General features: G+C 37.6%; 3 protein-coding genes across 3 annotated transcripts in view; 2 read left to right on the forward strand and 1 right to left on the reverse strand.

Annotated features, from left to right (window-relative positions):
* LOC134749432 (hemicentin-2-like) overlaps positions 1-12,268 on the reverse strand; it is a 318,341-nt gene that overhangs the window by 301,322 nt on the left and 4,751 nt on the right. The window lies entirely within an intron of this gene.
* LOC134749421 (synaptic vesicle glycoprotein 2A-like) overlaps positions 3,833-12,268 on the forward strand; it is a 36,025-nt gene continuing 27,589 nt past the window's right edge. The window contains exons 1-2 of the mRNA XM_063684345.1: positions 3,833-3,907; positions 11,952-12,176. Coding sequence (XP_063540415.1) covers positions 3,871-3,907; positions 11,952-12,176 — 262 coding nt within the window. The 5' untranslated portion in view covers positions 3,833-3,870. The remainder of the gene's footprint in view (positions 3,908-11,951; positions 12,177-12,268) is intronic.
* On the forward strand, positions 9,996-10,970 carry LOC134749309 (uncharacterized). The gene has a single exon (XM_063684208.1). It carries the CDS (start codon positions 10,082-10,084, stop codon positions 10,898-10,900), a length of 819 nt encoding a protein of 272 aa, XP_063540278.1. The 5' UTR covers positions 9,996-10,081; the 3' UTR covers positions 10,901-10,970.

A 12,268-nucleotide genomic window follows, 5' to 3' on the forward strand; every position in this document is an offset into this window, starting at 1 on the left:
GGTCTGTGCCTTAGATGCCTAACCTGTCAAGAAATGACAATATGGCGGACGAATATTTGAAATGTCACCGTATTTTATAATTATTTCCCTGAAAATTTAGTTTTTCATCACAAGTGTAACGAAAACCATTGTGTGTAACTCCGGGGGTAAGAATATTGTAAACTCCTCCTTTACAAAATCTCACTTACCCCCCTCGTTGCACAATGTAGGTACTAATAGCACAGCGTGTCGAAAGTTGATACTTTCCGCACGGAAACGAGAAAAGAAATGATTGTTTTTTTACTCTCCTGTAAAAGTCAAAATGTTATTTGGATTGCAGGTTGTAGAAGGATATTGAATTCAGCTACCTAAAATCAAGAAGTTAAATCACAATAACAGGAAATAAGTAAACGCTCAGTGGTGGTAGCGAGCTAAGCTAACAGAAAAAGTTTGTAAGAACTAGCTATAGCCTATGATATGCCTATATAGCGGGCCGCGACCGCGACGCGACTTGCAGGCATAAGGTCCGTGAGCGCAAATGACGTGCGCGTCTGTGTGCGTGCACCACACACACGGGGATATGGCGGCGCCGCCCCCGTCAGCGCGACGGAGATAATCAGTTTGAAATCTCAAAATTGAGAATTCGCTCAGCTCCTGTTGGCTCTTAATAACAAAACAAAACCTGGACACCTTTGTAATGCATTGAATAAGTTTATAGAAAGTATTATGTTATTTCATTTATTTTCCTTAGAATTAATGCTAGTACCAGGTCTCTTAAAATACTTTGCTGGTGATTCAGCATCTAGAAGTTTAATTAAGGTTTTAAATTCGACGTTATGCATAGTATGTATTCTGTTCGCTAATAAGGCGACAGGTAAGGTCAATACGGGCAAGTGTGGCTGATTACACGTTACACGTTGTGTTTATAGCACGAAACTAGCAACCGCTAGGAAGTTGCAAGTAGTAAATGTATGAATTCCCAATAAACTTAACACTAATCAGCAGAGTTCGGACATATAATCGCAAAAATAAATATGGTATGGAACAGGATAAAAAAATTGAACAATTTTGAACTGCAGTTTTGAGTATAATCTGGAAATTTTATTCAAAAACACTGTATAATACGAGTTTAATAAGTCTTGTCCTATTTTGAGATATGAATGATTTTTGCGATGATTTAGCCGATCACTGCTAATCAGTGCCGTATGTATACAGGTCCAGATGTTAAGGCCAGTCACACATCCCTATACCAGATACCTATTGGCCTTATTAGATAAAAGTTAGGATACGGCGGAAGTCATGTTGCGGACGAGGGCCGGGACCAGAGGTACAGCATGCGTGGCCAAGCCAAGCCCTTAAAAACCTGTGTACCTTCATCTGTGTATTTATATCTTACCAAAATAATCTTCTTCTTTAAAATGTCATAATCATAAATATCTAATTATAAATACGATAAGGATAAGGACGTATATTACAAAACAGACATTGTATTCTTACCGTGTATGCTCAGGTGTTGGCAGGAGAGTCGAGGCAAATGATTACACACACAGGCTACAATGAGTACTCGTACAGTCAGCAACAGAAGTTGCTAAGTCCAAAATTACCTTAACACGCTCTTATTCTCTTGACAATAAAGTAGCGTCAAGATCATTTTGAACACCTCGCCCGCTTAGCAACTTCTGCTGCTAGATGTACTACATGCAAAAAGAACGAACGAATCAGGGATCATTTCATCAAGATATGGCCGTCGCGCGAGTTCTTTAACTTTTATCTCACTAACTCGAAAATATATTTCTGTTAAAAAACTTGTTAGATTCCTCGGCTAGTTTCCGTGGTATTTATTTTATGGCATTTGGCATAGATTAAAACGTGTAAACAATCATTGATGTAAAACCTACAGTTTTGCGTTAGCCCTCTCTAATAAGCAGGGACCGGCCCGCTATCCCTTATCGGGGTTTTATAAGGGTATTGCATAAGGCTTAACTCACCATACCCTTTATCAGACGAAACCCTTTGTTTTGGTTTTAAAAACCCTTATATAAAGCTACCACATTTGAGTAATCGGTAGCCCAAATACCCTTACAAAAGCCTTATCATCCGCTCACCAACACCTTGCATATTGCTTATAAGGGTTAGCCTTATAAAGGGCTTCCCTTTTAGCATATAAGCGTGCTAATTTAAGTCGTCTACCTTGTTCATAAAGCACACATTACTTCAAATCCGAGCGATCGTCGGCGGCGACGGCGGCGTTCTTTGACTAGGCACGTATTTTCTTTCCTTTTCATACACTACCGTAGATATATACTAATCCTGTCTCTTTCACGCAAAGGGAAACCTTTATAAAAAGCGCTTAAAGATAAGGGTAACCCTTATTAAGAGCTAGCCTTATTTTTGGTTAGCTTTTCGGTAAGGGTTAGTCAAAGGTAAGGGTATGAATGGGCTTGCAGTTCAAAAGGGAAAGTCTTTCAATGTGTTAGCCGTGTTTAAGTGTCGCCCATTGAAAGGGTTTTATCGCGGAAAGGGTTGTCCGGTCCCTGCTAATAAGTGCATATTGTATGAATCTTCTCAAATGATTTTTACGTCTAAGACGCTAATCTGTTAAACAAAAGCCATTGTTTCTAATAGCCGACCACTCGCATAAAAGAAACAATGGCTTTTGTTTAACAGTTTAGGGTCTTAGACGTAAAAATCATTTGATAAGATTCATACTATACATTGAAGATACATTTTGGTTAATCTTGCAGTTTGGCTGATTGCTAAGATAAAATAACACTAAATTTATTTCAAACTAAGAAATATTGTTGTGTGCGGCGTAACTCAAGTCTGGTGTCGATACATCCATTATGATTTTAATGCCACATGCGACACACTAATTAATAATACAATAATTACACGTGTCATTAAATATTATGCTTAAGTAGTGACTTAGCGAACTGCCACAAGTATTATTTCGTCGTTAACCAAACCAGTTGTGTTAAGTGATGTAGAAAATATTTATTACGCAAAATATAAGAAATTAAGGCATAGTGCCGTTGTCATAAATATTTTATATATTAATCACAATACAGTTTAATTATTTTAAAGAAAAATATGGACCATGGAAAATATACGCAAACCATGACGGATTGTGCAATATGGACCACCGAATCAGATAAAAGGAATTTAGGTAGGATTTCCCAAGTGAGTAGTTACTCATACATCTTCTTGTTAAATCAGTGTTAGTTATATTCATTAATTAGGTTTCTCACATCTAGAGGGCAAAATTGTGTAAACATTTTTAGCTGTTCATTTTCATTCATAAGTTCTTCCTTGGAATATACTGTTGGTGTTTTTCATAATCTATATAAAGCTACTTTCATTTTAATGTCAATAGTTAATTTAACGTAAATATACCTATTCTTTAAATAATGTGGTTCTTCAAATACCTGAGTATAATTATACACCTAATCATATTTAAAAAAAACGTGGTTTCACATAACGCGATGTTCTAATAATAAATTTATTTTTAATATATTAAAATAAATTTAAATTAATTAAATTAATAAAAGCCAAAACCATAACGGTATTATTGCACAAGCATTCCCATTATGCGTTACGTAGACCGGAAATTTCTGTAAATCATTTTTATCTAAAGTTTACCATACCGCGATTCATATGATACGACACAACCAACTTTGATTGACCTGTCCCTCATCCCGTATATCAAAGACGTTCTTATTGCAGAAGTAGCTGCGAGATAAAAGACAGACCAAGTTATAACAGACGAATTACCAACGACATCATCGTAAGATAAATTATAACATTCATTTATAACATGATTTTATATAATATGCCTAGTTAGTAGCAAGTGAAGTCTTGATAAGTGATGTTCGGTGATCAGTTTATATTAAAATGAGTGAAGTGAATTTAGCTGCTTTGGCGGAAAGCGGTACGTGGTTTTTATGCATGCAGTTTACATCCGAACAATACACCCGAACACGGTTTACATACATTAGAACATTTTATGACTTCTTAAGGGGCTACCTGAGGTTTTCATCGATTTTTGACAAGTTTTGAATCGTATCTCCAACTTTTGCACTACATATAAAATTATAAGACAAGCGGCTATCGGTTCTTCAATCTTTTATCTCCATTTTTGTCTACCGGATTGTGAAAAAAATGAATACTTATTTATTTATGATTGTTTTAAACATTGTCTAAAAAAACACTTTTTTCGTATCTCGAGTGCTGATTTTGGTTTGTCTTAGACGTCTCTAAAAATTTGTCTAAGGTTTTAATTTTAAACTAATTAACACAAAAGTTATGGCCAGAAAACCGGTTTTTTGGCCTAAAATTGTTTAGCTTTGATGCCAAATATTTCGAAAACAATGAACTTTGAAGTAAATATGGGATATGACGCGTACGAGGACACGACTGAAACTACGGGCTGCTCTAATCGCACTGGTTTATTACATCGGTAACGGTAACGGTTAAGGTGGCCGCAGCCACACAACACATAAACATGCATACATAACATTCCCTTCCCCTAGTATAAGTACTATCTCTAAAATAACAATAATAAAGTTCACTATATTTTATAATTGACCTTAGGACGGTTACGCAATCTTTCTCTGCGGTTCACCACTGGTGGTGGGTCCCTAGGAGGTCCGCCTGGTTGAGGTTCCTCGATCGCTTCTTGGAAATCATCCTCGTCCGAGGTACCGGCAATCGGTGGAGCCGGATGCTCATGATAAACCGATCGCGTAATGCCTCTTCCACGTTGCTGAAACTACAATAAGCGGTGAGTCCACGTAGCCGAGCGGCCCATTGTGTGTGGGTCTCGCCGGCCTGCTGCACTGCGGCGTAGAATTTGTGGCGTTCGCCGAATCCAACCCGCTTGGGTGTGAAATGTTTGTCCAGAAGTGCTACAATATCTTCATAAGGCACGCTGTCCAGTTGCTTTGGCAGGACTAAATCAGCTGTAAGCTTGTACGTTTCTTCCTTGAGTGCCGTTAGTAAGATGGCCCGTCTTTTTATTCCCGTCGCATCTTTCGTATTATCTATATCATTTGCGATAAAATACTGTTGTAATCGGCCTTTGTAGCTGTTCCAACTTTGAACGTTATGATCAAAGGTATCCAACACACCGAAATTAGCACTAGACATTTTATAATATCGCGAAACAAACACGTGGGATTTAACCGATTCGTCGCCAGTGACGCGTACGAGGACACGACTGAAACTACGGGCTGCTCTAATCGCACTGGTTTATTACATCGGTAACGGTAACGGTTAAGGTGGGCGCAGCCACACAACACATAAACATGCATACATAACAGGATACTATATTGCTAAAATCCGTTGCTGTTAATATGATAAGCTACAAGAAACATTAGAAAACTAAGGGATTCAAATCGAAGGTCATTGGGGTATGGGATCCCCTTAAGCGCGCGGTTATTTTATGCGATAAACGCATCATTAAGGATCATTCACGTTTGAATTGCCAGGTCCGGGCCGAGGCATCCACGGAGTAGGAGGCATCTGACGCGTCGTTTTCTATATAAAGCATCACGTGATCACCGGTTACCTGTCATATGAAATAATCGATTGCCTCGGCCCGGGAGCCATCCTTTAAACGCAATGCGTTTGCTGTACATCTATTTTACATTAGATAATCTAATGACAGTAATTCGCTTTGTGTGGTAGGGCACAGGACAGCGGATTTCATTCCAGATCTAGAGCAGAGCCCAACTGTGGAGGTACCTCCACCTTACAGAAAACCGCAGCCAAATAACACTAGACCCTACTAATAGTGTTGTGTTCCTGCCGGTGAATAAGGTTGCCAGAGCTCGAGGGAGAAGAGTGTTAGGGTCGGCAACGCGCATGTAACTCCTCTGGAGTTGCAGGCGTACATAGGCTACGGAGACTGCTTAACATCAGGCGGGCCGTATGCTTGTTTGCCACCGACGTAGTATAAAAAAAATAAAAATGAAATGACACTACATTGTTTTACGCGATAAACGCAGCGGTAATAAGCGCATTGTCATTTTTCCTACATTCCGTTGGCGCATGCGTTCAACGTTCAACGCTGCGTTTATCGCATAAACCAACCGCGCGCTTTGCACTTCTAAAACAAAGACTGGCATATTTTAAAATTACCGTAAGACAAAAAAACCGGCCAAGTGCGAGTCGGATTCGCACACGAAGGGTTCCGTACCATTACGCAGAAAACGTCAAAAAAATACGTTTGTTGTATGGGAGCCCCCTTAAATATTTATTTTATTCTGTTTTTAGTATTTGTTGTTATAGCGGCAACAGAAAATCATCTGTGAAAATTTCAACTGTCTAGCTATCACGGTTCATGAGATACAGCCTGGTGACTGACGGACAGACAGACAGACAGATAGACAGCGGAGTCTTAGTAATAGGGCCCCGTTTTTACACTTTGTGTACGGAACCCTAAAAAGTATATATAAGCCACGTTATCCAACCAAAATAATGCTTGAAATGTATAAACTTTATGACAGTTGTGATAAGGTTGAAAATAAATTTTGTACAAATTATTTGTTAATCGCAAACGTTGATCGTTGTTCGTTGTAAACAGTTGATATGAAAGTCACGTTATTTTGCACCTTTATCCGATGTAATAAATAACGTCTGCCTAACTATGATTGTAGTGGCAATGACCTTGTACTTTGATATGATAACTCCTTAGGTCAAACTAAGCTACCATACCAGTTCTCTTTCCATATTTCTACAAAAGTTTCTACTGCCTTGCCTGCTCAGGGCGCCTAGCCAACGTGCAATCGTTAACGCTCCGTAGCGTATCGTAGTCATGTCTTTCTATCACTCTTCCACACTATTGCGACAGTGACAGGTGCGTTTTGTTCGCTACGGAGCGTTAACGATTGCAATGCACGTTGGCTACGCATCCATCCAGACCGGTTCACGGGTATCGGCTATGATAAAAAAAAGCGTGCAAACTAAACCAATCAGCCTACTATTACATCAAATGGGCAGCACGTTTATTTACCACCGTCGTGGTATAGAAAAAGAAGAATGTTATGACGATATTTCCCACCATGATTAAGAAAACGAATGTAACGTGACTTATATTGACCGGGATATAGACCGTGATTACCTTTTGTATTTTTTATCCCGGTCAATATAAGTCTAGTGAAACTAACCGTGAATCATTCAAAACTCGAATGTAACGTGGTTTTAACTCATGTGTTTTTAATCACTCGCGCGGCATGTTTCGTAGAGCATAATGGCGTTATGAATAATTATGTAATCAAATTTACTTAAATCATATCTCAGTCTCAGTACTACTAAGTAACAGTAAACCCCAAAATAATAATATTAATAATGCAGTGCATCTAAAAAAGACTGGCTGCATAGAAACCATCCAATATTTTCAATCATCAAACACAAAAATAGAATCAGCCCACGCTAAATTTTCATGCAAAGTTCTACATCAAATATGGAGCTTATAGGGACACTAGCGACCCGACCCGGCTTCGCACGGGTTACACAAAATCTTAACAAATTATACACCTAAACCTTCCTCAAGAAGTACTCTATTGATAACTGGAAACCACATGAAAATCCGTTCAGTATTTTTTGAGTTTATCGCGAACATACAAACGGACAGAAAGGCGGAGGACTTTGTTTTATAAGGTGTAATAATGCATGCTTTCTTACCTTCATTATCCTCCTCCTTTTTTATCCAAAATTAGCGTGGTCAGTCTACTATTTACTTTACATTGCACTGTTATTTATTCTTTCCTCAGGGTTGTCAGAATAAATATATCACTAATTATACAAGCAACCGCAAAATGGATCGCTGTTTAATCATCTCGAGCGGCCATTACGCTAACACTGAATTTAAGTGGCGCCCGGTACAACTACAAAGCAATCAGGATCTTCAACATAATTGATTTGGCTTCGTGACAGGACAGTGACGGAATGCGTCTTGATAACTAGTCAAACCATAGATATAATATTCCGAAAGACGAAGTCTAAGCCAGCTGTCACCGTAGCCTCACATACACAGCCACATTTTTATGTACGATCAAAGATAGATATAACTCCGTAATAGATGGATACAGTCTAAGGAAAAAACGTGCCTCGAAAATCAAGAAAATTTGATTCTCGATCAGATGGTGCCACTATCTTTGGCCTACTCTCGGATAGATGGCGTCGACGGTTTCGTTTGTTATTTAACAATTTTAACGCATATCAGTGAAAGAACATGAGTCAAAATCATATAAAAAAATTAATGCAGATAAAAAATCATTTACCCATATATAAATACATTTTACAGTACATATGGTGCTACTTTCTCGCACTAGTGCGTCAAATAGCACTTTTCGTGCATATGTCGAAAGTTTAAAGGGCCATATGTACTGTAAAACGTTGTACGATACACGTGCGAATAGGTAATTCGCAACTCGTGTCGATTTAAAACACTCCCTGCGGTCGTGTTTTAATTTATCGCCAATTTCCTCTTTTCCGCACTTGTATCGTAAATAACTATTATGGTATTTTTATACATCTTCATTATTAGTTTTAATTGCGTGTCGATAGATGACAGTGAATTTACTGCGGGTACAAAATTTACTATGACAGTACCGCTCTATCCTATTATATCCTCTTTGGTACGATTAACAATGAGGAACAATGATGCTGTGGCCATGACGATAAAGTCATATTATCGATAAACCATCGGCATTTTTTACAATATAAATTTTACTTGAAAGGATTTAAACTACCTAAAATTAACAATTTATATATTATCAAACAGTATGTTTTTGTGAATTCTTTATTACAATAATCAACGGCGGAAATATATAAAAGTTACAATAACACCAACTAAAATGTGTTTTCCGCAATAATTGAGTTTTTTTATTATATCATAAAGTATCGTTCATTATCCATTAGCATTCTATGATGTTTTTTTTAATACTACGTCGGTGGCAAACAAGCACACGGCCCGCCCGATGTCAAGCAGTCCCCGTAGCTTATGTACGCCTGCAACTCCAGAGGAGTCACATGCGCAAAGGAGTCTTATTTTTAGTGAAGATATCGAAGCTTCTATTAATCGCTATTCCGTTCCGCTGTGTAGAGATTATCGATATATGACTTGATTAAAATTGACAAGACTACATGCATGCTAAAAGCCCACACATACACATTTATACGCACACACATACAGCTTGCCCACCACCAAAATTGCTACGGCTTGAGTACTCAATTTTGTACTGAGAACAGACAATGCTGAGGCTCGAGCCAAACTCACAGACAAACGGTAGGTAAATAGGTAGGTAACCTACACTGTAGTGCTGGAAACATTGGAATGGCAAAAGACAGCAAAAAGCGTATCTACTTTAGTTGTCAAATGTTTGGGATGCAAATATATTTTTATATTTTACACTGTAGGCTACAAATACAATAAGATTAATCTTTGGCCAGGATTACGTAAGTTTTACTTACGTAAGTAGGGACACAGCTATACTACAGAATGAGATATGAATATCGTTATCTCATTCTAGCAAATAGCTTTATCCCTACTTACGTAAGTAAAACTTACGAGTGTAATCCTGGCCTTTGCAAATAAATATTGAGCTTTAGACAACTTAATACTTAGAGGAACAATACTATAGAGGTTACAAGAGAGGAAGGGGGAGATGTATGAAACTTTTAGTAGGAATAGCAGAGAAAGCGCTGATATTGCTTAACCTTGTAATGTCTCACTTTTCATTTCTGCCTACTTCTGCCACATCAAAACGGTAGATATATTGTTGTTCCCCACCAAAGCCTAATGTGGGACAATTACGAAGGTTGTTTGTGGTATGTTGTCATAAATGTTAAAACGTGTTTTTTATTTCGTTGTATTGCATTTTATGTTTTGTCTCATGGGTGCATGCATGGTCCAACTCTATAGCATACTTGCTTTGAGGTTTCAAATATAGTATATTATCCTTTTTGCAATTCAATCAAACCTGACAACGTCAAAGTCTCGTGACAAAAATAACTTTAATACCAAACAAAATAAAAAACTAAACAATATTTATTTGGAGAAAGGAAAAACTGTGAAACTTAATTGCAAACGTGCTCAATAATGGAATGGGTACACACAAAACCATTCTTAAATGAAAAATTACCGCTCCAGCAACGACAGACATTGGGTTCATTGATAGAAGTGTTAATCGAACCTCGCCGGTTCGAGCGCGAGCTTTTCTTCTCTTTGTTGCTTATTTTAATGAGGGAAAACGATTTCCTTCAAATAAAAGCTCTTAACGAAGGCGCTATCGATATATCCGAGTATATATTATCCACAAGAAAGAACACAGATATTTACGAAGCCACATTCGTTTTGAACGGATTCCAAGATATACCGATAAAAATTTTCGCCAAGCCTCTATCCAACGCTTTTCTATTGAATTCTATTATACCAGACACAGGAAATTCTTACGCAGTATGCCTAGAACCGAGCCGCTTTTTGGGCATTTCTGAACTTGGAATACCATGTTCTATAAAAAACTTTTCGGTTCTTGAGCGAACGGTAAAAGAGATTACGGACCCAATCAAAAGTTGCATACTAAACCAATACACTACAAAACAGGGGACCTTATTAAGCCTCCCTAAAGCCGTTATTTTGGAGATACTTTTAAAACTTCCCATAAAAGACGTGTTGAACTTATCTGAATCGTGCAAAATAATGAATTGTATCGTAAAAGAGGATAGAGTTTGGTCCCGTCTTTACAACAGGGATTTTTCTGAAGCGCATAAATTCGAGGGATGGAGCTGGTTGGACGAGTATAGGGAAATTTACGTATCGGGACGGAAAAAGTCAAATAAAGTCCAGGATTTTCGGCTCTGGGATGACGTGGATTACATCAGACGCGCGAACATTGATAAATTGGAAATTATCTTGTGATTGGATTTCCTTGTCAGTGGTTGCAAATATGAAATTATGTTGTTTTAATTAAAATTTAATTTGACGTATTAATTAATTTATTTCAATTTTAGTGTTTCTAATTTTAAGTGTTTTCTAATTAAACTATAACATAATATTCTTTTGTGCAAGAGGTGCATAATAAGGGTTTTTAAAATTCAAGTCCGAAGTCTCAACTTCGTTTCGTTTTGTAAAGACGCTCAAAAAATTTAAAACCTAATTATGTACTGATGCACACAATATTTTTTCTAAGAACAGCAAACAGCTAACATTTTAAATAAAATCAAAGTAAATAATTGTTTGTAGATCTTTGCCTAGAATTCAGAATTAAAAAAAAAACAAAAGTTGCATAGTTATTCTGATTCTGATTCATAATATTATATGAATATTCCTAAGAATACTGCTCACTGCGGGCCCCGCGCGCCGCACTTCTTATGAAGTTGATTTCGATCTCACTAGCAGTCATATAATGTACAAATAAGAGTGCTGGAGTAGAAAAAATTACTATAACAACTAAAACATAACTTTCAGTAAATAGTATTGTGTCAGACAACTATCAGTCATATGGCCCGTTTTTCGATGTCAAAAATGTATTTAGAGCTTCTTCTATATACTTATGATTATGATAAACGGGTTTATCCGTCATTCTTTTAATTAAATCGAATTAATAACACAGAAATAAAAACAAAAAAATAACCCCTTTATCCCTTTATAGCGTTAGTCTGGGGGCCTAGCTAAGATTTCAATCGTTTGCGATACAACAACGAAACGCTTTATGTCTCTAGCACTCTTTCATATTAGTGTGACAGAGAGACAGATAGCGTTTCGTTGTAGCGTAAACGATTGGCATCTTGGATAGGCACCATGGCCAATATAACACATGTCATGGAAATACTCACGTGACTTTTCGTTTGGCGTTTATCCATGTAAGATTATAATCTTGGCCCCCGATGTCGCATGATTCAGGTCAGAAAAGTCCTTAGTAAGTAGTACTTATTAACTATGTAAGATTTATATCAATCATTACCAACAGGTCAAGACCGCGTTGAAGCCAAGAATCCCATGCAAGAGATCGACCTTGCCTTAAAAGCATGCACGTTTGGCAGATTTCAAGTCCAAATCCTGGGAGCGGCACTAATCGCAATAGTGGCCAGTTTACTTGTTAGCAACTCAACTGCTTATCTACTACCGAATGCAGAATGTGACCTGGATATGAACTTGGTGCAGAAAGGGATGCTGAACGCAGTACCTTATACTGGTAAACATATAATTTTTCTTATTTGTATGATTAGTTGATTGATTACATTGCATTGTACCGGAAGACGAACTGCCGGTAGACCTCTAACGAGG

The sequence above is a fragment of the Cydia strobilella genome, chromosome 18, assembly GCF_947568885.1.
Source record: "Cydia strobilella chromosome 18, ilCydStro3.1, whole genome shotgun sequence".
In the NCBI taxonomy this organism is placed as follows: Eukaryota; Metazoa; Arthropoda; class Insecta; order Lepidoptera; family Tortricidae; genus Cydia; species Cydia strobilella.

Excerpts from the sequence above, each read along its gene's own strand:
- LOC134749309 (XM_063684208.1), top strand. The coding sequence starts at position 10,082 with ATGGAATGGGTACACACAAAACCATTCTTAAATGAAAAATTACCGCTC.